Here is a 22819-nt window from a genome sequence, read left to right as displayed (position 1 = left end):
TTTAACTTGAAGAAACATTGTTGTCTTGAGTTATTCTCAGTGAGGATTGCAAGTGCTCTGGATGTCTGACATGCAGACAGACACTCATCAGCATGCTTGTTGGGAGGCAATATTTCTCTCATTATTTCTTCTTTCCCTCTCACTATCCATCTCCTCTTCCCCTCTCTCCTCTCTCTCTATTTCCTCCTTCCTTCTCTCCTCTTTCCTCTCTTTCACTACCTTCTCTTTCCCTCTCTCCTCTTTCTCCCCCACTAATTCCTCATTCCCTCCCACACACCTTATCTTCCCCCCCCAGCTCTGATCTCCCCCCAGGCCCCCCATCTCCCCCCTCCACCCCTGATCTCCCCCCCCCCCCAGCCCCCTGATCTCCCCCCCAGCCCCCTGATCTCCCCCCCAGCCCCTGATCTCCCCCCCAGCCCCCTGATTCCCCCCCAGCCCCTGATCTCCACCCCCCAGCCCCCTGATCTCCCCCCCCACCCCTGATCCCCCCCCCAGCCCCCTGATCTCCCCCCCCAGCTCTGATCTCCCCCAGGCCCCCCATCTCCCCCTCCACCCCTGATCTCCCCCCCCAGCCCCCTGATCTCCCCCCCCAGCCCCCTGATCTCCCCCCCCCGGCCCCTGATCCCCCCCCAGCCCCCTGATCTCCCCCCCAGCCCCTGATCTCCCCCCAGCCCCCTGATCTCCCCCCCCACCTCCCTGATCTCCCCCCCACCTCCCTGATCTCCCCCCCCCACCTCCCTGATCTCCCCCCCCACCTCCCTGATCTCCCCCCCCCACCTCCCTGATCTCCCCCCCCCCACCTCCCTGATCTCCCCCCCCCACCTCCCTGATCTCCCCCCCCCAGCCCCCTGATCTCCCCCCCCGCCTCCCTGATCTCCCCCCCGCCTCCCTGATCTCCCCCCCCGCCTCCCTGATCTCCCCCCCGCCTCCCTGATCTCCCCCCCCCCCAGTCCCCTGATCTCCCCTCCTCCCCCTTTACCCCCACTTATCTCCTGTGTCTCACTATCTCTCCGCCCCCACTCTGAGGGCAGTCGCCTTTCTCTCTCGCGCTTTCTCGCTCTCGCTCACTCGCTCCAAAATGGCAGCTTAGCAACCGGGGCCCCTCCCCCCCGGCAACAAGATGGCCGCGTGTTTGTGTCCGGGGGAGAGGGCGGGGCCTGGGGCCGCACCGCGCGCCCCGATTGGCCGTCTCCGCCCCCCATTGTGACGCGTTTCCGGCTCGCGGGGTGCCCGCAGGCCTGCGCAGGCGCGCCGCTGTCCGTCTGCGCCGTCTTTGCCCGCCTTTTTCTCGCCCGGTCGTCCGCCCGCCCGCCCTCCGCCGCCGCCATCATGTCTCGGTACGCTCGCCCGCCCAACAGCTCCCTCTTTGTGAGGAATGTGGGGGATTCCACCAGGTAAGAAGCTTCTCCGCCAACACCACTCACTCGCACGTTTAATTTACAATGATATATATATATGTATATATATATATATAAACGCGAGCGAATAAACGAGGAGGGGGGGAGGAGGGGAGAGAAACGTGACCCCGGCCCTTTCGACGGTGAGCGACTGAGGCGCTTTGCGCTGCGTGGGGTCGGGTCTTGTAGGCCGCACCGCCGCCGCCACGAGGCCCACCTGAATGTGCAGCAAAAAACCTCACTTAAACCACCGAAAAAGAGCGGCTCTTTTACCCCCTTTTTCCCCCTCTCTCTCTCTCCTCACGTAAAACTTTTTTTTTCTTCCTTCTCTCTCTCTCTCTCTCTCTCCGCCCCCCACACACACTTTTGCTACTCGTTTTCTTGAGTGTTTCCCCCCCCCCTCCCACCCCATCACCGAAACGATATAGATTTTTTTTTGTTCATAAAAATATTTTTACATTTTTTTTGTAAAAAAAAAAGTGGTTTTATTGACTGGTGATCAATCCGATCTTCCGTAACTGAATCGAGATTGTTCCCTCAACCCCACGCTCCCCCTCCTCACCCCCCTCACCCTCACCCTTCCCCTCCTCACCCCCCCCCCCTCATCCCTTCCTCACCTCCTCCTCACCCACCCCCCTCATCCCCTCCTCACCCACCCCCCTCATCCCCTCCTCACCTCCACCCTCTCCCTCATCCCCTCCTCACCCTCATCCCCTCCTCACCTCCACCCTCCCCCTCCTCACCTCCCCCTCATCCCCTCCTCACCCCATCCTCACCCCCCCCTCCCCCTACTCATCCCCACCCTCACCTCCCCCTTCTCACCCCCCCTCCCATCTTCACCGCCTCCTCCTCACCCCCCTCACCCTCCTCACCCCCCCCCCAACCCCCCCCTCTCCCCGACCACGCACTCTCAAACACGTACACTGCACTCCCTTTTTTTTGCACACACAATAAGATGCCATGTGAGGTTTTTTTTTCCTATAAGAAGTCTTTTAAGGCTCTAACGACTCGGAAGATAACCGCCGCAGGGTTCGGTTTAGCAATTTTTCTGTGTTTTTATTTTTATGTATATGTATATCTATTTATATATATGTGAGAGTACATAATCTTTGCTTTCTTTTTAACCTCTCTCTCTCTCCTTCCAACCCCCCCCCCCCCCAGGTGAGGTTTAATCTGTGGTTTTGATGGGAAGGGGAGGTGGGGGGTAATCAAGTGCAAACCCTGAACTGGGATATGTATGAAAAGAACCAGTGTGGAGTGGATTTTTTTTCAAAAAAAGTGGGGGTGGGGGGCAGAAAAAGAATTGGTAACTTAATGCTGTTGGTTTTCCTTTTAAGATGCTGGTTGTTATTAATATTTTGAAATTGCTGTTTAGGATTTGACACGGATTGTGACGTGTAGCTTTTGGCCGGTCAATCGTTTGTATTGATCACTGATCAAGAAAAAAAATTAAAGCGGGATGGACAAAGTGACTGCTCCTGGGGGGCGCAGCCAAGTCTGATTTGAAGCGCTGATTTTTTTTAAATAATGGGAATCATATTTTAAGCTTATATCAATGGGAAAAAAATACTAAATACAGTACTTGGTTCGACCCACGATTGTCCTTCCTCCCCCACATCCGTCTCCCCCCCCCCGCCCCCCACACCCACACATATCTGTCCCAGAACAGGATCACTTTCTTCCACCTCTGCCACATTGCCCACCTCCAACTGTACCTTACCCCAAATGCAGCCAAAACCCTCGTGCGTGCATTTGTCACCTCCCGCTTGAATTACTCCAACGCGCTTCTCGCTGGTCTTCCCAGATCCATCGTTCACAAGATCCAGCTCATTCAAAACTCTTACGTTGCCCGTATTCTGACCTAGACCAAACTTCATACCCACATCTCGCCAGTTCTAGCCAGGCTCCACTGCTTCCCCATCACCGAACAGATCGACTTCAAGATCCTCTCGCGCTCATGTTCAAATCCATTCACTCCCTGGCACCTCCCTACTTCTCTGACCCCCTCACTCCCGACTCCATCACCCGGTGCCTCCGCTCGACTGGCACCAGCCTCTTACTCATCCCTCGCACCCTCTGCCCCACAATTGGAGGTCGTGCTTTCAGCATTGCACCCCAAAACTCTGGAACACTCTCAATCCCTCCGCCTTGCCCCCTCTCTCCCCTCTTTCAAGTCCCGCCTGAAAACTTTCCCATTCAGCCATGCTTAGGGCTACCTCTCCTTGGCTCTGCATGAGGTAATGCGATGCCCGTGGAGCAGTTTTACGGTTGGAATAGTTTAACTCACATTAAAACATTATTAATAAATATCTTTTTAATGATATTTTGCTGGTTATATAGGCCTGGATCCAGTCATGGGAAAATAACAATTTGTCACACACTAGACGCTTTACAGAAGCTACTTAGATGAAAGACAAAGTTAGTTAACCCCAAATAAATAATAATAATCCTTGCATATGATATAACACTTTTCACGTCTTCTAGACATCTCAAAGCGCTTCACAGAATATACTGTAAAGTGAATTGAATGTATATTTTGTGCACAGCAACATCTATCTGAATTATACATCAATTTTATAACTGGTACACATCAACCAAAATCATCTTTATTAGCTCTTTGGGCATCAGTTTTAATTTTTTTTAAAAAGTATTTGATTTATTGTACCTGACATATTTGTGGATGTATTTATTTACATTGCAGGTAATATTCATCTTTATTCATCAATTTTCACACCTCTCTGTTGACTGTAGTGACTCACATCAGGAGTATAGATGTTGTCAATTGTACTGTACCTCACCTGAATTTATGTGTGAGCCTAGACAGTATGATTTTGGTAGGCTATTCAACTAGGGGGACATCACAGGTTGATTGTGTCCTAGTCCACACACACATGCATATACTGTATACAAACAGGTGGAATGGGTTTCTGCCTGAATCCTCCTTTCCCCATCTCAAATTGTTGGCCTCAGTGAAATTGACCATAGATTAGAATGAAGTCTGGAATCTTGCTCGTCTGTATGGTTCGGTATCACAGCAGATACATTTAACCACTGAATTTATTATGAGTTTAAAGAAAAGTTAATGTTATATAGTAGCACTTTAAAGCGCAACTTGTGTCTTCATAATGCCCCACTGAATTATGTATGATAAGATGCATTAGCATCAAAGCATCAGGCTAAATCTATGTAATCTACTCTTAATGATTAATTTTTAATGTGTTCTACATGAAACAGAGTTGTATAAAAGTTAAAACCAGAAACATCAGGCTGAACCCATGTAATCTATGTAATGTATTGTAAACTAGATAACATAAATCATCCATAAAACATTAGAACAGTATAACAGGGTCATACTGTGGGAGAGAAATAACTATGATTTATTTGTGATCAGCTAAAGCTGGTGTTAATTGAGGAGCTCAAGTATTGTTTGTACAGTAACAAGACACTTGATATTCTTATTATTTTTATGCCGCCTTTTATAAAAAGATCAAACCTTTTATTCCAATCATTGAACTGAATAATGAAGGGTACGTGGCTAAATAGTGCTGGGTCGAATCTGGTCATTGTATAACGTTAATGATAATACTGGTGGGCAATTACTGTAGGGTTGTTGTACTTGATGTAAAAGTTTGGGCTGATATAGTTACATAGTTGTGTGCAGAGGAATTGCGCATAGTGTCAAGATTGTGTCATCAAAATGTTGAATATGGATTGCTTTAGAAATTTCAGATAGGACTATAAATGTATTAGAAAAAAACATCTGCCACAGTAGTGTAATTCAATACGCCACTGCACTATAGGGAAAAGGAGCTCCAAATTGTATCTCTCCTTTGACCCCTTTTCAGGAAACTGCTGTGTTATTTGTTTATTCATTAGAAATGCTAATTTGTATTTAGGTACTGTATAGCTCATTTGCCACTGGGCATGAATTTACAATTTCTATCAGGATAGAAATATCTGATTATAAAATAGAACTGCCTTGTTTTTTTTGAAATTCAGTAGGACCTTGATGCAATATGGATTCACTTACATCATTGTGGGCCCTGATATTTATCTGTGCCAAAAGAAATCCATAAATGTACGCACGGACAGGCACGTGGGTCACCAAAGTGGCCAACCTCTGCATTGTTGGCTAGGAAACTGTCAACAATGTAAGTTAATGGTGTCATAGAATCTTTAACGTTCATCCAAAACAGGCAGCTGAGACCACAGTTTAACTTCTTGATTAACAAATGCTGGATCTCTGGAAAGTGATAATTTGAAGATAACTAGAAACGTGATCCATGAGCATAAATTCTGAAATAAAAGATGTGAGAGCAGCAGTCAGGTAGTGAATTTTGTAAAACTGTTTAAATTAATAGCAATTGTATTTGTTGAAGATATCGGGGTAAAAATATTGAATAGTACTTCCATTTGATGGTGTCCATCACAAAATGAGCTTGGAGTGTTAGGCACCTTTGTTATTTGGGCAGATGCAGCAGCTAGTCTGCCAGCAATATCCCACAAATAGAATTGAGATTAAAGACCAATTTTATTTGGGAGGAATTTGCATGGGGGCTGGTGGTGGTCAGCACACAAGTACTTTTTCGAAATAGTATAATGGAATAATTTAAGGTCCCCATAACATACTGATGGGGCTTTGCTTTAACATATTATTTGAAGGCCAGCAACTCTTAACAAATGCAGGATTCTCTTTAATGTTGTGCTGCAATGTCAGCCTAGATTATGAGTGAAAGTCCTGCTGTGGTTCTTGAACCCACATTCTTCTGACTTGGGAGTGATAGTGTTACCATCTGGCTAAAGTAAAAGTACAGGATATACAAGAATGTTAGTTTTTTTCTGAAAATAAATTTGTAGGAGCTATTTGTAGAGAAATATGCTTACTCATGAGAACAATTTTGAATATGTGAAAATATCATAGATAGTGGTAAAACAATTTGTTTCTACTTTGGTCCCAACAATTTTGCCCTCTAGTATAATACAGTAATTTTATTTTATAGCCAACTCATCTGATTTATGCATTTGCCCATAAGTACTCCTAAATTGGGTCAGATAATGTGAAGCTTCAATTTCCATAGACTTCATACTTTCTGGCTTTCAAATAAAGCAATTATTAATCTAATGTTATTAGAATTTCATTATTTGTGAGTCTACTCATGACTCCTAAAATAAGCTATGGATAGGGGAGGAACTGAAGGTTTGTTTCCCCATTGTTTCAGTGAATAAATACATATAGCCTGCTGTGCTACTGAGCTATACAGACCAGGAATAACAGACCAGGAAATTGTTAAGCTCCTTTTCTAAGTATGGTGATTAGGTGAAAGTATGGTGGGATTTGGTTGTGAAGCTTCTGACATTTGATAGTTGTCTCACACGTTAAGAATAGTCACTTGAACAGGGTGCTGGAAGACACTGAACCTGTATCCCAACAAAAGAAAACAATTTGAAGGAGAATAAAGATGAATTATTATTAAATCAGTATTTTTTTAAAACATAAATTTTAACAGATGTGTATGGCCCATAAGATGTGCTATATACTAAAATTGTAAAATGTAGTACAGAAAAATGAAATTCGGCACCTTTTGTGCTACCTTTCTATTTAGTGGTCAGGAAGACTTTTAGTGCACTGTCACCTTTATTTGTAATAACTTCACAAAAGTGGTTAATTTTGGAGGAATAAATGAGCAATTAAATTGATCTTATGACAATGGGAAAGATGATTGTAAACATGTCCAGCCTGAAATTCTGTGTCAGTGCTTTAAAGCTTTATAAACCCACAAATTAATCTGCATGTTTTGCTTCGGGGGACTTATAAAAACAGACTTTAATTGTATTAAATATTTGAAGAATTTAATGCAACTGTTCTGTGTGTAGATTAATCTAATCTAGGCTGTTGTGCTTGAATGCAAGGCACTGTATATGCATGGATAGAGCTAATTGAGAAGGTTTTGTGTTGAAGGATATCCTCTTGATGGCATGAAAGTGCCTAACTCACCTTAACGTGTCCTGGCTGAATGCAAGAGGCACTGTATCATTTGATTTCTAAATAAAATAGAATTTCTTTTGGAAATGGGGAGAAATTGGGGTTGTGCAGCTTTAGATGTTGGTATTTCAGGATATTTACATGTTTAGAGGCTAGGAAAATATTATTTTAGAAGGCTAATAATTTTGAGTTCAAATCGTCAACACATGCTCAATGAGCAAGCCACATTACAAATCGCATTATTTTTATGGTACTTTAGGCCTGAGGATTTACGCCGCGAGTTTGGTCGCTATGGACCAATAGTAGATGTTTACGTTCCCCTTGACTTCTACACTCGACGTCCAAGAGGATTTGCATATGTACAATATCCTTTCTTCAACAGTTCTCATAAACTGAAATACTATAGTTGCCAAAATGAACATTGCACTGATTTTTTTGTGTATCAAATTCTTTTCAAATTAATGTGGCCCTGTTAGTTGAGAATGGCTATCAGAATATACCTTGGAGCATGAAAAACTAGTCCACCCACAGTGTAACATGCAGTAATCTTCCATTTATTGTTGAAGATTATATCTGTACTCAAAACAACTAAGCATTATGGGCTGTATAAATAAATTACTATTCTAATTAAAAATGCAGTTGAGTTCGTACCCATCAATATGTCTTTTGGGCAATTAAGACTAACCTATGTATCCCAACTCATCATCAAAAATATGTTTTTGTGAGTTGGAGGAATTTCATTTGTGGAAGACGTTATACAAGTTATAACTCGAGTGAATAAATACCTGTCAGTCTGCTTGCATGGGAGTAAATTATTTTGTGACAAAAAAAATCACCTAAGCTGTTTACATTTCAGTCTATTACAGAATGAGGTTCACTTAATTGTGAAATCAAAAGACTTTTTTTAACCTATTCCAATCAACACGTTGATATCAGTAAATTGCTAATTTTGACAGGGTGATCTCGTAATGGATTTGCCATTATAATCTCAGGTGAATTTACTGATGATGAGCCAATCTTCTTATCTCCCTCCTCCCATCTGGTTGTAAAAAATCAGCAACATTTGTGGTACAAACTGCTTTTTTTGCATCAATGTATTGGTCCATAAAACCAAATACTTCAAAGTTGGAACCGATAAAAGCATTGATCAGCTGTATAATTTTCTTCCAGTGACTGTTTTGGTGTTATTGAAATTATATATACAAATAATTGATACGCTCCTGTTTTTTTTCAGGTTAAAACTAGCTAAGTTTACAAATTAAACCTTAAATTGTGGACTCTTGGAAATTCACAAAAGTGAACTCTTGCTTGTTTGGGTTTTTTCGATTTGGCTATTGTGCCAAAAAAATAGGTTTTGTTTTCTTTGTGGGCTCAGGATTTGATATGCATTAATTGCCTGATAAAATGTATTGCGTTTTTTTGAAGACTCGTGGGTATTTTTTGTGCACATTAACATGGGGTTGCTCAGCTGCAAATGTGAAATGTGCAATACAATGGTAACCTATTTCTGAAGTGGGGGCTGTGAATTTTTTTATTAAAAGTTGCATCGTTATAATTTAACAATAAATTATATGTCCAAAATAAATTAAATCCAAAATTGGTTCATTGCACAGGGGTGATTCACACCTGTTTTTAATAGAATGCTAATTTGTTTCAGAAAAAGAAAGGTATGTTAATATTTAAGTTAACATTTGAGTAAACTCATTCTGATAGACAGTTACCCCAGAAGCATTAACTTATCTTTCTCTTTCTAAAGCTTATGGACTGTGCTCAATTCAGATTTTAATATTTGTATTTTTTAACGTTATCAAGAAATATGCTGATTGCAATGAATTCTGATTATATTAATATAACCAGGAGTCCAACTGATTTTTGGGAAAAACTTGCAGAACAATGTCTTGGCTAGCAAATTTCAATCCTTTGGAAATTTGAAGTCATTATACGGTCCATTTTGCTAAATAATACTTTTCTACTAAATTTAACCTGATTTATTTTCAATCTGTCTCCAAATACTATGTCAACTGGATGCCTTTCATTTGAATTCTTTACTTTCACCCTACCCCTCAGTTATGACTTTTTATACTGTTTATATACATTTGTCATTATCGTTGCATCCAAGTTCTCATGACAGAATCAGTAGATTTCTGAAATATTGATTCTAAGTACATTTTGTATTAAAGTAATCATGATTAGACTATTGCCTCTTGATTCCATAACTTTGGATCAGTATCCACCAGATCCTCTAATTAATTTATTATGTTCATTATTGGTAAAGAACGTTTTCAGTGGGAATTTAAAATTTAGAATTGAGAGGCATGCAAAAATGTAGTAATGAAAAAAGCTTGAAATTTGTTACTGGTGTCATGAGACTTGGGAGAGGAGGATAAAATTTGTTATATGTTGAGTTGCATATGTCGTTTGTAAGGTATGTATTTTGAGTTAGCCACCAAAGCACAAGAAGTTTAAAAACTTACCTCTTATTATTCATTGGTACAACAAGGATATTACAGAAGAATATCGCATTTTTTTTTAAGTGTGATCATTCTGTTAAGTGAATATTAATTGTTAATGTGGATGACATTTTTGCAAAATAGAATGTTCATCTAGTGAATGAAATGCCAGTGCAATGATAGCATAATCATAGGTGCTGCACTGATAATCATGCAACCAGTCTTCTACTGGGAGCGAGGATTATTGCAGGCGCTAATTGATTTTCAAAATGTTCTGTTTCTTAAGGTAGAGACCTAAATGTTTTTTTTGTATAGTGCATCTTATAACAATGACCTCATACGTAGAAAATGTTACTAAAATTGACTTGGAATGATTTAGTTGTTTGTATTATATACTTGCTGGTATCTTTTTTTGGCTAATTTTGGTGATAGCCAAAAAAGTGATTTCAAACCCTGCATGTTTGTCTTTTTGAACCCATCCCCTGACATAATTTTTTTGTTGTTGTTGCCTCAGAAAAATTAAAGCAATCCGCTGTAACTGGCGAACCCACAAAGAAAGTATGAAAGAGCCTTTTAGATAGAGTCCAAGCATAAGACAAGCAGACAAGCCAAAGACCTCTTAAGGATCAGGCTTGAAGAAAAGAGAGGGAGGGTGAAAAGATTAAAGCTTGAAGAGGGAAAAAGTCAAGCTTCGATTTGTCTGCAATTGGAAAAAAAGGTTGTTTTGTCAAAGTCAAAGCCAAAGCCAAGTGTCTTATTTGGGCCAGCGCCTCATGTCAAGTCCTTCTGGCAAGCACTTAAAGAGTTAAAGGTCAAGCTGAAGGTACAAGGTCAAGTTGAAAGCCAAATTTAAGGTAACCAGCAAAGTCCTCATTTTGTATGCTACTGTAGTGAAACCGGTTCATTCACTTAGATTACGTTACATATGTTGTTTTTAATATAATGTGATTTATTAAAAAAACTTAAATAATCCGTATGAAATACAATTCTGTATTATAAAAGATTTGTATCTAGTAAATCTCGGTCTCAGTGCTGCATATAAATTCATTCTTTATGTTCATTTCAAAATTGATTTTATGTGTGAAACTTTTTGAGGACCTTTTTCTTTTCCAGTCATGTTGACTTGACAGAAGACTATGACAAGAGTGAAGTAGACGACATGAATGTTATAGCTGTCCTATTTTAGGAGGGTTAGGATTCTTTAAAAGTGCAGTGGATTCTACTTGTTGCTTTTCATTGTCACTTCTTCCCCCCCCCCCCCCCACCCCCCCCCCCAAACAATCCATGTAACTTTCTGAAACTGCCCCAGGTAAATTTTAATTCCCGTAGCTTACAAATTTCGAGTTCATTTTGTTTACTTTCAGCAAGTTTCATACCTCCTCCGAAATCAGTCGCCTCAGTCACCACAAAATTACACTTCTAGGTACTTATCTTGTTGTCTTTATTCAGACCTCAATGGTATGAGTATTTGCATGTTATTAATACTAAGGTGGTGTTGGCAGGTGCTTGCCAATGACCAAGCCTTTCTTTCATCTTTCCCTGTGTTACTGGCTTAGTGTTGCGCACACCTCGAGTGTTATTTTTTCTCTCTCTGAGGAAGAATCTTTACTACGAGAGTGAAACGCTTGATACTTAACAAGTTTGTTTGCAAAAATTACATTAACAAGAATGCTCTGCATTTCACTACACAACGTTACTGATTTGCCAATGAATGGGAATAAACTTCCATCCCATTCTTTACGTGAATAATTTTATGTGGTGATGGGGAGGGGACACTTTTGTTGGAGTAGATCATTATTGTTTTTTTCTTCACTGCAATTCTAGTTTGGATTTTATATATCCGTGTTGAAAATTTGAAGGAAAGATTTGACTGATTCCAAATTTGAAATGAGTGAACTAGAGAAAAAACATTTTTTAGCTGTGCATGTTAATGTATCCACTTGGGAATAACTGGTGAGCATTTGCCCCAAAGCCAGGCTTTTCATTTTCCCTCTTAACTAATACAATTGCACATACCTTGACTGTTTTTCTCTCAGTGAAAGAATACATCTTACAGGAGTGAAACCCTTTGTGCTTAATTAAATCTGGCAATGTGACATTAACAGGAATCCACTGTATTGCATGTTTACATTTGTTTGCAGCATTTTTACTAAACCTAATTTGCCAATGAATGGGAACAAAGAATAGAAAAAAAAAGTACTCTGTACAGATTAATTAATACAGCTAAGTTCTGGCAAAGCAATATGTTACGGCTGAAAAATGTGTATTGAAGGTTGTAGGATTTGTTCGAAACCTGTGAAAGTGCAAAGACCCCTTAACAGCTTAGCATGTTTGAAGACGTTCGGGATGCCGAAGATGCACTCCACAATCTGGATAGGAAGTGGGTGTGTGGCCGCCAAATCGAGATCCAGTTCGCCCAAGGCGATCGAAAAAGTAAGTTCAATCTTTTAATACATTCATAAATTTAAATAATTTCTGTTTTGCAAGTATTGTTTACAAATTGAAGCACTTTGAGACTTCTAGAAGACGTGATGAAGCTTTATCAAATGCAAGGATTATTATTATTATCTCAAGCATGGAACATTCAACCCCTTGAGCCTTTTCCACCATTCTGTAAGATTATGGCTGATCTATACCTCAACACCAATTACCCGGCTTTGCCCTATATCCCTTAATATCCTTACCTAACAAATAGGTTAGCGTAGTTCAGCAATCTGTGGCAATCAAATGATCACCACTAGACAGTTATTTTCGGTCTTATGTTCAGTTTCAGTAGAAAGGTAATGATTTGTGTATTCATTGTGTTTTAGTGCATATCTGGAAACCTGTTCATGCCTAGCTTCGGTCTTTGCCATATTTAAAGGTTTAAAACTTTGTAAATGCTTGGTTTGGGTTCTTGAATAGTATTAGCTATTTTGTTCTCTTTGTAATTAAAGCTCCTGGTCAGATGAAATCAAAGGAATTAAGATCATCACGAAGTTCACCTCGGTATGACCGCTATGACGAATATGATCGACGGAGGAGGTCCAGAAGTCGCAGTTACGAAAGGAAACGGTCAAGAAGCCGTTCATATGAACGTACTCACCGGAGATCTGATAGCCCTAAAAAGTAAGGAGCTGTTTGCCAAATGCGTTGTGCCTTGTGCTAAATTTAATAGAACTCTGGGTTTACCTTGTTTGTTTCTCCTCCAGTTCACGAAGCAGATCGACTGGAAAGCGCAGACGCAGCCGAAGCAATTCTTTCAACGAGAGGTAACGTAGTGTAGAGTACCTTAGTGATCGCGTGTCAAGGCATTCAGGAGCGAATGCTATACACGTCTTTGTACTGAGAGTTTTCATCAATAGTAAAGTTGCAGTTGGTGTCAATTTCATCTTGTTTTCACTAGCATACTTTGGTCAGAATTGAATAGCTTGGAGATCTTTTGGATAGAAACCTTACCAGTTAACATTGGTACTAGCAGCTGCTTGACACTGGTGTTTTAGCTGAAGGTGTTTTGAATCCCATTATGACCTTGGCCCATCCTACCTACGCAATAATTTCCAGTGTACCACCTGCCCTTCAGGCTGGTCTGTTGCGTGCTCCACACTCCCTTCATTCCATTGGTGGGGCCTTTATCAACTATGCTCTTGTCCTCTGGAATGCTTTCCAAAACTACTTGCCTTGCTCCCTCTTTCCCTTCTTAAGAGTACCTCGTCTATCATGCCTTTGATAGAAGTTCCATCAACTTCTTTAAATCTCTTGATTTCTTTGCTTGCTCACCATTCCATCCAAAGTGCTTCAAGATGTTCATTCTGGAAGGTGCTTCACGAGTGTAAGTTGGTTTAAAGCTTGTTGGTATACATTGCATTTAATGGTCTCATTTTTCTTTTTAATTATTTCTAGGCATAAACGCCACACTCGTTCCTACACCAGATCCAAGTCAAGATCTAGGTCCAGATCCCGGTCACGTTCTAGGTCAGGATCCAGGTCCAAATCCAAGTCTGTGTCCCGATCAAAGTCGGCAACTAGAAAGGATTCCAAGGCAAGGTCACAATCCAGGTCGCTCACCCATTCAAGATCCCGGTCCAGATCCAAATCCCGATCACTGAGTGGCTACAAGTCTGACACTCATCAGGAGGACTGAAAGCAAGAAGTGGGCACCAACTCGCGGCTTCCATACATGCTTTTTCTTTTTGTTTAGTTCTTGTAGAGAATGTTAAGTGGGTACTGGTTTTATTCTAAATTACTCTTTATAGAACAACCTTGACATGCAGGACTGATATGTTTTGATGGTGTTTCAAAGATTTTAGCCATGATTTTATTCTAAACAATGCAGTAACTGTTGTGACTATGACTGAACAGTTAATAAAATGATAGGCCTCAAAACATTAACATGTTCACTCATTTATTCATTGGGTTAACCGGTTTGCTTTTAAGTTTCAGGGCAAATTTAAAACCCATTTTGATTGAAGACAGTGTTCCTTCCTGTTGGTAATTTTTATAAAGCAGTGCCCCATTACTAGTTGTGTGTCCCTTATATCCATATTCTTTTCCCAGAGTTTAAATGCAGTTTATATTAACATTCTGGTGGATTAATAAAGCTATTGGAGCAATAAATGGAAACTGTATGAATTCAGAATTTAAAAAGGTAACATTTAACAAAGAACAGATCATCGGTGCAGTGCTACTATATTCAATAACCTGGTTAACAGTATTCTTTTCCCAAATGCCATCTTTGAAATGGCTGTCTGAAATTTCTTTCATCCTATTTAAACGTATTGAGAAACCATACAATGCGGGGAATGAATTTGTAGAAATTCCGCACGCTTTATTGAAATAGTCACCTTAAGCACAATCAAAAGTATTGACTGTGACTGGCAATTTGCTGCCCTCAACCTTATATTCTGTTACTACATCCATTTATGCGATGCAGTGGTCTGGCATGCCTCCTGTAATATTGATTTGTGTACTTTGCATGAATGCTTCTTTTCATTCTTAGCTGTAAAGATACCATTTGCTAATCTGTTAGATAAGCAATGTCTTCAGTTTTATTGTAAGACCAATGCAGGAACTTGTATCGGGGGGGGGGGGGGGGAGGGGGGGATTGGACATTTTGTCAAGGGAGTTGGAAAAGTGTTGTGATCAAACTTACTTTCTTTCGTGTAGAAGCTTGTAAAAAAAAAAGGGATTTTTATACCAAGTCTTTTTAATAAAAGCTGTTTGTAAAATTTCATATACAGTAAAAAAATGTTTTCAGTTTAAGCTTTACAATACTGAGTTCCTTAGGTTTTTTGCATGAATGTAGAAAAACTGTGATATTTGAAATCAAGTATTGACCATTCTGGTCTTTGTTGTTTTGTACTGCATTCCAAAACAATTAACAGTAGTATATTCTAAATAGTAATTGGGCCTATTGAAATCAAATGTACCTATTCACCTAATATTGAAGTAGGATAAATCTGCTACAAAGGAGTGAAACTGACTTAAGTATATTACTTCCTTGGAAATGACTAATAATTTCCAGATCACATTGTGATTGGATCACTTTATTTTTTTAAGGTGACTTGTTTGCGTGCTTCTCTTATTGTTCTACAGACCTACATATTTTGAGTTTTACCTCTAGTATGATGCGTCTAAACCAGCTAGGTTCATGCTTTCTTGGTTCTTTTGCCCACTTTGCTTTCATTGACTCTACTCGAGATTTTAAAAAAAATCTACTTTCAATTCAAGCCATCTACAAGAGCTCAAGAAAGGTCAATCAGTACCCAGCTACACTTTTCATACCCTCGAGAATTCACTGAAAAGATATGCAGTGCAGAATGAGCATTATTTTCACAGCCTTTGCACTGGTTTAAACGTGCTAATTATGAGACTTCCAATTGTATGTCTTTTGAAATTGTGAAAACTTAAGTGTTTTGGGTCAGATGTGGATAGATGTTGTGCTCTCCCTTTTTGTTGATTGACAGCTGACTGTAACTTCAGACTTGTAAATAAATCTGTGCTATATGATGATGCATACTCAAGATCTGTTTTCTTAAGCCTTAAAATTCTCAATTAGGATCACTGCTTAATGGGTAGGGGGTGGTGGCAATGCTCTCACATTTTTGCTAAATTCCTGTTACATCCTATCCCCTTAGCAAGGGTTCAAAACCTGCACTTGTCAGATAGCTGATCCCCAGAGAAATAGCATCAAGTTGTTTTATCATCTGGAATTTTAATGCACAATTAAGTTATCAAATATTCTTCCATAACTTTAAAATTAGTATTTTACTACACAGCCATATGTTTTAATGCCTGTTAAAAAATTATTGAGCCATCTTTTAAGCTGTGATAAGGCACCATGTGAAATGTAAGGAATATTGCTTCTTGAGAATGGAGATTTATGAATGTTTTTTGAAGCTGTAAACTAAACCTCATTGAAATTGAGAAGAGTAAAGACTGTATTGTAATACGATGGTACATTACTCATGTGAATGTCCAATTTTAGTTGGGAGATTATTGGCCAGGATCCCAGTAATACTGTCATTGCAGAGGTAGATAACCAGGGCATCTTTGTGTATGAATTTGGCTCTAAGATGGAAAGGTCACTCAGCAATAAAACGATGTGTAGGGTAGACATGGTCTCAGTGCTGCAAAGAAAATCCAAGGCAGTCCTGGCTGTGTAAGCACCATATTGTTCCCATCTTTAAAGCAAATAAGCCAAAGATCACCGCTTTCATACCTGGACCCTAGAAATGTAAAGGTAAACAAACAATCTGAGGAAGGGGGAAAAATCAATTTTATTCATTGTTGTTCAATCCAATTTGTAACACTGCTTTGTGAAGCACAATTTTTTTTAGTTAAGTCAATTCACATCATCTGGGTATTCAAAACACAACATTGTGTTATAACATAGTGAAGGTACTCGTTTCAATTTAAAAAAATATAGCCAATGACATGGATCCTATTACTAGACCCACAGAATTACCTGATTCGATAGGACTTCTAAGGGAGGTATGTATTACTGTAAATTTATTTTGGTATAGATGCCAATCATTAAACTGGTCTCCCAATTATTACTAGGGAAAGATCAGTGAGACCACATTATTGGGTAAGGGAGGCTGCTGAATTCAGTGAAGGTATTCATTCATACTTGGGGAGAGTGCATTAACTACAATTTGTTTGAATGTAATCCTGTTCTTTCACAAGGTTAGAATTGGGAAGGTGGCTTGGAAACACTTAGCCCTGGGCAGACGCAAAGTTTGACGTTTGGAAAAATGGAGCCAAATAATGGCCTCCTGGGGTGTAGTTATTTACACCGTAGATAAGTCTTTAGCTTGGTATTGGGGGAAATTGGTAAGAGAGAAACAGAAGGAAGGCAAGACAAGTAATCAGCAACTGACCAGCCCACTACAATGATATTGAACCTCACACTATACACAGATGCCTATCAAAAACAGATTACACAAATGTAATAGGACATCAGCAGAGTTGTTACTAGTCTAAAGCCTAATTTGATCATCTTTTGGGGGGGGGGGGGAAGAGCTCTGGACAAGTTTGAGTCCTCCGAAGGCCAGCATCACAAAATAAGCAATTTGGAAAATTTATATTCAATCAATTTTATGTGTCAATCAAACCTTGTTTCCATCCATTGAAAATAAAAAAGGGGATTACAGGATAAGCAGCAGCCTCAATATTCAATTTTTTTTGTCTTTTTTTGTTTGAAAAAAATATTTAAAAAAAACACCACTCTCTTAACTTGCAGTCTGTTTTCATCCCTGCATCAAAGACAATTTAAACCAGTTATTAATCTGAAAACACAATGCGAGCTCACTGGGCACAAACAGTGCATGTAGCATCATGAAATATTTTTCTTTTAATAAATCATCCATTTCAGTTAAGCTTTGCCTTTTTTTAAAAAAAAACAAAAATATTCTTAGGTTTTTTGTCGTCATGCCAAAAAAATACCCGGCACAGTTTATACATTTAGCTATTGTACTAAAATACTTTATCCAGCAGGCAAGTCCTGCTTTAAAATATACATATGCTACAAGTTTTACACTTATTTACATGGCTCTTTCTACACAGTAAGTGTGTGTCTTTGAAATAGAAACTGGCCATAAGTTTCTAACCTGCACATTAGTTTGAACCAGCTTTAACCTTTACACAACAGATGAAAGCTCAAAAAAACCCGACCCATTCCATTTCCCTCCGCGCAAGAGTTTTTGGCAAGTGACAAAACCATAAATCAACTAAAATCTGCACATCCAGTTTTAAAGCAGTTTTGGTTTGGAAAAGCGTCCATTACAGGAGAAACACAGAAAACAAAATGTAAACAAAATGAAGCCTTGTACTAAAATGGTATGTTTTGAAGGTTCTTTGTACCAACTGGCAACATAAAATGCTCAGTAAAAGCTGCTAAATTGTACGCATTCAGTCAATAAAACTGGACATGCATATTTTAACTTGCCACAGTGGGTGAGCAACTTTTTTTTTAAAAAAACTGCATTTCTCAACAATATTTAGAAACACAAAAAGGCCACGAAACACAATTCACATTGGTAGACAAGGTGCAGTCAACACCTTATACACTGGGTGTTATTATACGATGGATGTTTGTTGTAAACTCGTATCTCGCTAGCTAAACATGAAGGACCAATTCAATTCAAGTTCATTCTGACGTCAAATTTAAACGGTTGAGAACCGGCTTTCGTTAAAAGGTGGAATTGCAGATAAAACATTTTTGCTCAATTTAAAAAGTCACCCAAAACAATTTGGGTCGTCTCAAGTGTTTTTTTGGATAGCAGTGGAAGCCGACAACCAGCCAACCTCTGTTGCATACTGCACAGCATTCAAAGCATGGAAGCTCCCAAGCGATGCTGGGCTACAATCTTAATGAGGGAGAACTAGGGTAGACGTTGTCAGATATAAAAATGGACTCGTTCTCAGTTTTCACAAAACTGAATCTAAAACCAGCAAATGGGACATTCAACTTGGAATGGAAACATTATGTGATCGGCAGTGCTCAAAAGGGTTTCAATGGCTCCTGTATTAAAAAATAGATTTGGAAATGGCTAGCTTCCAGCACTGGTATATATGGTCCTTACATATTTAACCCGCAGATAGGTTACGCCTGCACTTTAAGCAAGGTCTTCAACTGAAAGGCCATTTCCCTGTGATCAGAAGGCTCCAAGGGAACATGCACCCAATGGCTTGGAGGTTTGGGGAGTACACTTGGTGATGGCGGCTCACTAAACTTGGCTCCGGCATAATTTTGATCAGACTGCGATGCAAACAGTGTATTCGAGCTGCTCAGAGCCACTTCCCAATTCTGATTGTAAGTAGCAAAGCGCATAATATTCTTCCCTTCCTTCTGCACGGCCCGCCGTGTCTCGGAGATCAGTGGGTATCTGCCATGACCCTTCTCGCCTTTCTTGTGCGTTGCTTTTACGTGGTAAAGGTTCTCGTCTTTGCCTCTCTGTCGGCTACTGCCGCTTAAGTGCTGGTTTCTCTTCTCAGTGCCATGGCTTGGCTGGGATATCGGAATGTTTAATCTCTCAACACCTCCCATTTTCTTTGCCTAAAAAGAAACTATCACCTGTGCAAATTAAACGAACAAAAAAAGTAAATCCCAACGCACCAGACTTACCTACACTGTTTTACTCAATTCAATCGATCCACAATATTTTCCCTTTATTCTGAAGCCATTCACTCATACAGTTCCACTGTACTTAAGCTTAGTTCACTGAAGTAAATTTACAATAATAATAATTCTTGCATTTGATATAGCGCCTGATCACGTCGTTGAGACGTCTTAAAGCGCTTCACAGGAATATATTGTAAGGTGAATGGACTATATATTTTGTGGGCAAAACTATCTGACTGCATATTTTGTGAGTACAACTATTTAGAGACTTTTAAAAATGTGTGCAGCTGTGACATCAAGCCTCCCTCCCCTTATTTAATTTGCATATATTCTGAACAAACAAGAACAACTTTGCATTTATACGCAAGTCTTGGAGCACTTTCAGACAAAATATCCGAAAGCTCTGTAACTATGTGTACGCTTCTTTCTTATCCAGCACACATTGGCTTTTCAAATGGTGATCAGTAGAGAACAATCAATAGCAGAAACCATATTGGTGTTGGGGCCACCGTATATACCATGTCCCGGATGAGATAAACCGACTCAGCACAGACCAGACTGGACTCATTTACAAACTGCATTTCGTCCACAAAATATTACAGTCAATCCACTTTACAGTATATTCTGTGAAGTTCTTTGAGATGTCTCAACAACGTGATCAGGCACTACATTCAAATGCAAGGATGATTGTTATTATTTATTATCAACTAGGCAAAAAGAATTAAAGGCATTCCTGAACAATGCAAAAAAAAATTCTATTTACAAAAGATATACTAAAAGTTTTTAAAATCAGTAAATTTACTTTAATATATTAATGTATTCATTATATTGATAAGATGCTATAATATCAAATCATGGATTATTATTATTATAAGAACTGTTTAGTGCCATTTAAATTTGTGCAATTATTTGACGTGGAGTTCCTTATTTTAAATTCGCATTACTGTACCTTTTCGTTGAAAGATCCCTAAAATCGTCAGCCTTCTCCTTATCCAAAGCTTCCAGTGAACTTCGATTCCAGACTTTTGGAGATCCTCCAGTTCCAGTCGTCTCTGATGACTTTTCCCGACTCGGAATTTGCATGAGCTGAAGTGTGGCAAGTAAGCGCGTGGCCGAGCACAACATGGGTCACACAAGCCACAGTCACTTCCAGTGCCTTGGGGGGGGGGGAGGAGAGAGAGGAGAGATCACAATAAAGAAAAGATTTTAAAAAATGCCCTTAAGTCAAATTTCCCCACGAAATTGTGCTCGTTGACGGCTCGGGGAGGGAGGAATTAAAAGATGCAAATGTTTTATTTTGAGAACCGTGGACCGAGGGTGGGGGGGTGGGGGGGGCATTTAATAATAATAAATAATAATAATAATCCTTGCATTTGACATAGAGCCTTATTGCGTCTTCGAGACGTCTCAAAGTGCCTTTAACAAACATTGGTGGTGGATTTTTTTTTAGAAAAACAGGGTTTGTGCAATGCAAATAGCTTGTCCCCCCCCCAACCCCCCCCCACACACACACAAAGCAACAGGCAAAAACTGTGGGGGGGGGGGCTGAGAGGTTGAACCCTAGGAACAGGAAGAGAGAGAAAGTGTATGGGGGGGGAGGGGGGGGGAGGGGGGACAGGGAAGTGAAGAGAAAAAATAGAGAAAGAGGACATTGGGGAAGAAAAACTGAGACGAGAGAAAACAGAGAGAGAAAACGAAAGAAAAACAGCAGAGAAATGAAGAGAAAAAAAAGGAGAGGGGGGAGGGGGGGGGCGAGAGATTCAAAAGATAAAGAGAGAGTGGGGGGAGGGGGGAAACAGGGAAGGAGAGAAATAAAAAGAGAAAGAAAATTTGGAGAGAGAAAGAGAGAGAGAAAAAAAACCCAGAGAGAAAGAGAGGGGGGGGGGAGGGAGGGAGGAAATGGAAGAGAAAAACAAGAACGAAAGCGTTCGGGAAGTGGCGACCGAACAAAGAAGAGAGAGAGAGAGAGAGAGAAAGAAAGAAAGAGAGACGCCATCGAACATGGCGCCGAGAGGGAGAAAGACACACACACACAGAGAGAGACAAACATCTAACATGTCCTGCTCACCGACTCTCTCTCTCTCTCTCTCAGGGTGGGGGTGGTGGGGTGATGATGGGGTGGGGTGGGGGGGGGGTAAAAAAAAACACAACCCGTCGATTGTCCAGCGAAAAAAAAAGAGGGGTTGGGGGGGGGGGAGAGGGGGGGTAATAAAAAAAAAGGGTGGGAGGAGGAAGGGGGGAAAAGGAGAAAAAAATAAAGACTGTAATGTATATTTTAAAGGGTGGGGGGGGGAGAAAAAAGATGGGGGGGGGGGGGAGGGGGTGATGATGAAGACGGAGGAAGGAGGAAGGAGGAGGAGGGGAAGGAGGTCCTGAGATGGTTGAGGGGGTGAACAGTCTGAGAGCAGATGGGCGGCGGCGACAAAGTAACCAGTTCCTGGGGCAACAATGTTGCCAACTGCACCTCGGCCCCGCCCTCCCTCGCCTTAGCTCCGCCCACCCCCCCCCCCGCCTCGCCCGCAGCCAATGGGATCCCGCGATCGTTAGCAGACTCCGCCCTCCCCCCCCCCCCGGCCCGGCCAATCAGATCTCGCTCCGCCCGCCGCCCAGCCAATCACAGGCTCCCGTTACGCAACCCCCCGCCCGCCCCCCCACCTCCGCCCCGCCCACTCGGCCCTCGACCAATCGCGTCAGGCGGTGGTCCCGGCCCCGCCCCCTGGCTGTCAATCACCTGCAAATGTCAATCAGACTGTGCGAGTCTGGGCTTTAAACAAAGGCAACTCTGACTCTTTACAATAATAATCAATAATAATGTAATATAATATAATATAATGATGATGATGATGAGAAGCCTGTAACAATCCTTGCATTTCATACAGGGCCTCGTCGCGTCTTCCGAGACGTCTCAAAGCGCTCCCCACGCTACACACTTTAAAAGCGAATGACTGTGTATATATTCTTGTGGAGCGAAACTCTACAACGATCAGCAAAGTCTCTCTTCGCGCGTGTGTTGTGTGTCGTGTTGTGTTGTGCGTGTGCCGCGTGTCTCTCTCTCTCGCTCTGTTTTGCGTCTGTCAGCGGGTGGGTTTCTCTCCATCTCCGGGTCGGTGCTGTTTGCTGCTCTGCTGTTGCTGTCTTCTGTTTTGCTTCCACGCAGCCGTACAAAATGGCTTCTCCCTTCTTGTTATTGTCTCAGAAGGCAGGCAGGCATTTGTAATCTGTTTTCGTCCTCGCCCATTGGCCCGTTTAAAGTTGAGGCTGGATATGTCCTCCAGTTGTAAAGCCTGTGGGAAGGGGAGGGAAAGGCAAGGCATTTTTTTAAAAAAATACACTAAAAACTGTTTACGGCAGCAATCCACCTCCTTCACTTTAAATAAAATAAATG

General features: G+C 41.0%; 2 protein-coding genes across 3 annotated transcripts; one reads left to right on the top strand and one right to left on the bottom strand.

Moving 5' to 3' along the window:
• Positions 1 to 1289: 1289 nt before the first annotated feature.
• Positions 1290 to 14896, top strand: srsf10b (serine and arginine rich splicing factor 10b). Of its 2 annotated transcripts, XM_042338387.1 has the most exons (6): positions 1290 to 1394; positions 7640 to 7744; positions 12160 to 12263; positions 12767 to 12938; positions 13022 to 13081; positions 13713 to 14896. In XM_042338387.1, the coding sequence occupies exons 1-6, from the start codon at positions 1330 to 1332 to the stop codon at positions 13951 to 13953; spliced, it is 747 nt and encodes a 248-aa protein (XP_042194321.1). In that variant the 5' UTR covers positions 1290 to 1329; the 3' UTR covers positions 13954 to 14896. The 2 variants fall into 2 exon arrangements, with proteins under 2 accessions (XP_042194321.1, XP_042194322.1); XM_042338388.1 differs by lacking the exon at positions 13022 to 13081.
• A 4019-nt stretch (positions 14897 to 18915) lies between these two features.
• pnrc2 (proline-rich nuclear receptor coactivator 2) lies at positions 18916 to 19359 on the bottom strand. Its single transcript, XM_007912180.1, has one exon. It carries the CDS (start codon positions 19357 to 19359, stop codon positions 18916 to 18918), a length of 444 nt encoding a protein of 147 aa, XP_007910371.1.
• Between the last annotated feature and the right edge of the window lie 3460 nt (positions 19360 to 22819).

This window comes from Callorhinchus milii, unplaced genomic scaffold (assembly GCF_018977255.1).
Source record: "Callorhinchus milii isolate IMCB2004 unplaced genomic scaffold, IMCB_Cmil_1.0 Scaffold10, whole genome shotgun sequence".
In the NCBI taxonomy this organism is placed as follows: domain Eukaryota; kingdom Metazoa; phylum Chordata; class Chondrichthyes; order Chimaeriformes; family Callorhinchidae; genus Callorhinchus; species Callorhinchus milii.
This window is presented reverse-complemented; position numbering and strand designations above follow the sequence as displayed.